Source organism: Octodon degus, unplaced genomic scaffold (assembly GCF_000260255.1).
Source record: "Octodon degus isolate 3935 unplaced genomic scaffold, OctDeg1.0 scaffold00093, whole genome shotgun sequence".
NCBI classification, from domain to species: domain Eukaryota; kingdom Metazoa; phylum Chordata; class Mammalia; order Rodentia; family Octodontidae; genus Octodon; species Octodon degus.
In genome coordinates this window covers 3096199-3099088 of record NW_004524669.1, presented here as the reverse complement: position 1 = coordinate 3099088, position 2890 = coordinate 3096199, and the positions used below count along the sequence as shown (strand labels likewise).

The 2890-nt window shown below is 41.4% G+C and overlaps 1 protein-coding gene across 1 annotated transcript; it reads left to right on the top strand.

The window, feature by feature from the left end:
* Positions 1-526: 526 nt before the first annotated feature.
* Positions 527-961, top strand: LOC101568302 (gastrotropin-like). The gene has a single exon (XM_012516151.2). The coding sequence runs from the start codon at positions 527-529 to the stop codon at positions 911-913; it is 387 nt and encodes a 128-aa protein (XP_012371605.1). The 3' UTR covers positions 914-961.
* The last annotated feature ends 1929 nt before the right edge of the window (positions 962-2890 follow it).

Below are 2890 nucleotides of genomic sequence, written 5' to 3'. Positions count from 1 at the left end.
ACTGGGTCGCTGGTTAAAGGAAGCTGTAGAAGTAAGGTGCAGCCTAAGCACTGCCAGGGCCTGAGGAATGTCAGCTAGTCAACATAAAGGCAGATGTCGATAATCTGGTACTGATATTCCAGAAAGCTAGCTCTGATCTGGATTACATTCAGTATAGGCTGGGATATGCTATCAAGGCTAATCATCCTAGTTAAGCAGAAAAACTGTCACAACTGACTAAAGAAGAAAAAATGAACAGAGCAGTTAAAATCTCATATGCCACACTTACAAAGAAATGGAGTTGCAAAAGGGAACGCTAATGAAGAAAAGATTAATTCCAGAGACATACAGGAAGATGTCTTGTTAACAGTTCATGAGGAGACTAGAGCCGGGTTTCGTGGCGAGCCGGGGTAAATCACTGAGGGTGGAGGATCGTGGTTCTGAGGCCAGCCTGGGCTACATAGGGAGCTTCGGTCTGAGGGAGAAAGAAGAAAGGAAGGGAGAGAGAGAAAGAAACAGCCCCTGCCCTTGGTGCTGGGACAAGAGAATGGCCTTCAGCGGCAAGTTCCAGGTGGAAAGTGAGAAGAACTATGATGAATTCATGAAGCGCCTTGGCCTCCCCAGTGACGTGCTTGAAAAGGGTCGCAATGCTAAGATCGTCACTGAGGTGCAGCAGGACGGGCAGGACTTCACCTGGTCGCAGTCCTACTCCGGGGGCCATCTCTTTACCAACAAGTTCACCATTGGCAAAGAGAGTGACATGGTGTCTTTGGCGGGCAAGAACTTCAAGGCCACTGTGAAGATGGAGGGCGGGAAGATAGTGGCGGAGTTTCCCAACTATCGCCATACCTCGGAGATTGTGGGTGACAAGCTGGTGGAGATCTCCTCCATTGGAGACGTGACCTACGAGCGTGTGAGCAAGAGGCTGGCCTAAGCCACCAGGCTGGACTCCATGGGGCTACAGAGCCACCAATAAAACCGATCTAAGAGAAAAAAAAAAACAGTTCATGAGTAAAGGGAGGTAGGGCGTGACCAAGCAGTAGCAGGTTTGGTTTGAGTGACAGGGTAGTAATGCCTGTCATAAGAGGATTAAGAAGGGCAGATATATTAATAAAGTTCAGCCAAAGAATGGAGTGGAAATAAATGGACCTGGCCTGTCATTTAAAAATATTTGTACGTTTTAGTCTGTCGAGTGAATGAATATACATAGATTAAAATATAAACAAAAAAATCAATAGCATTCTTGTACACAAAGTACTAAGAGAAAAATTAGGGCAACTAACTTTACCTTTCATAAAAGCACCAAAAAAAATGAAATATTTACTAATCAATCTAACAAATGAACTAAAAGATCTCTACCTTGGCTAACTACAGTACTCCAAAAAAAGGTTATTAAAGACAATATAAGAAAATGGAAAGATGTCTCTTGCTGTTGGGTAGAAAGAACCAACATAATGAAAATGGCCATACTCCCAAAATTGTTAAATAGATTTAATGCAATCCCAATAAAAATACCATTAGCACATCTCACAGAACTATAGAAAGCATTCATAAGTTTTATTTGGAACCAGGAGAGACTTGGAATAGCAAAAATAATTCTAAGCAACAAAGGCAAAGTAGCATCACAATTCCTAACTTGAAATTATACTACAGAGCTACTGTGATACAAACAGCGTGGTACTGATAAACAGACCTGAAGATCCATAGAATAAATTAGAAGATGTAGAGACAGGCTGGGGAGATAGCTCAGCAAGCTAAGCATCTGCCTGGCAAGCACGAGGACCCAAGTTCAATCCCTGGCTCCGTATCCTGTGCCAGCTCCGGGACCAGGCATGGTGGCACACACCCGTAATCCTATTGCTGGAGAGGCTGAGACAGGAAGATCAATGAGTCTGAGCTGCATAGTGAGACCCTATGTCCAATAAATAATTTTTTTTTAAAAAAGAGTATGTAGAAACAACTTAAAGCACACTCAGCCACCTTATGTTTGACAAAGGGGCCAAGCACATTCACTGAGAGAAAGACAGCCTCTTTTTAATAAGTGATGCTCTGGTAAATTCTTATGTGAATTATGTTTCCTGGTTCCTTTTTAGGTGTAGTTTCTTTGTCTTATCTCTCAAGTCTAGTTAGAGGCAAAAGTTATCTTTGGTAAAATTTTCTGTTAATTTCTTAATAAAGCCTAATGAGTCTCTTCTGTTCTTTCCCTGCCTACAACTCTCTTTCCCTACAGTATAGGGAAGGCTACAAAAATAGAAATTCCCATTTTAGCATGGGGAGATTTGAGAGGGACAAGTGTGAGCTATCCTATGAAGTACAGCTTCAGCGGGGAATGTAACTCAGCAGAACAGCATCTGCCTGGCAATTGTGAGGTACTGAGTTCAATTGCCAGTGCTCAAAAAATAAAAGCTTTGTAGAAGTACAGCCTCATTTTCTTTTTGAAAGCTGGAGGGTAAGGCAGCATTTGTGCCTGTGTATTGTTCATTCAGTTCTTCCCACGACTATATTGCCATTCCATAGTCTTCACTTTTTCTCTATTACACCAGCTTGGCACCTCACTGAAAATATCATTTTTACATGCTTGTCCTTTTTTCCTAACTGATGTAGTAAACAGAATAATGGATCATCTTCTTCACCCCAAATGTTACCATTGTAATTCATAACACCTATGAGTATACACAGTAAATCCCCAATTTACAAATGACTGCCATCCTGGAAGATTTATTCCTGAGTCAGATTCATTTGTAAGCCAACAGCATGAGTTTTACACAGTATATCTCTGAAATTTCACAATTTGAATGTAATAAATTGGGAATTTATTACACTACATGGCAAAGGGAAATTAAGATTGCTAATAAACTGGCCATGGTTGCACTTGATTGTAATCCTTGGTACTTATGAGGTCAAGACAGGA

Coding starts and splice junctions, on each gene's coding strand:
- LOC101568302 (XM_012516151.2), top strand. CDS start 527: ATGGCCTTCAGCGGCAAGTTCCAGGTGGAAAGTGAGAAGAACTATGAT.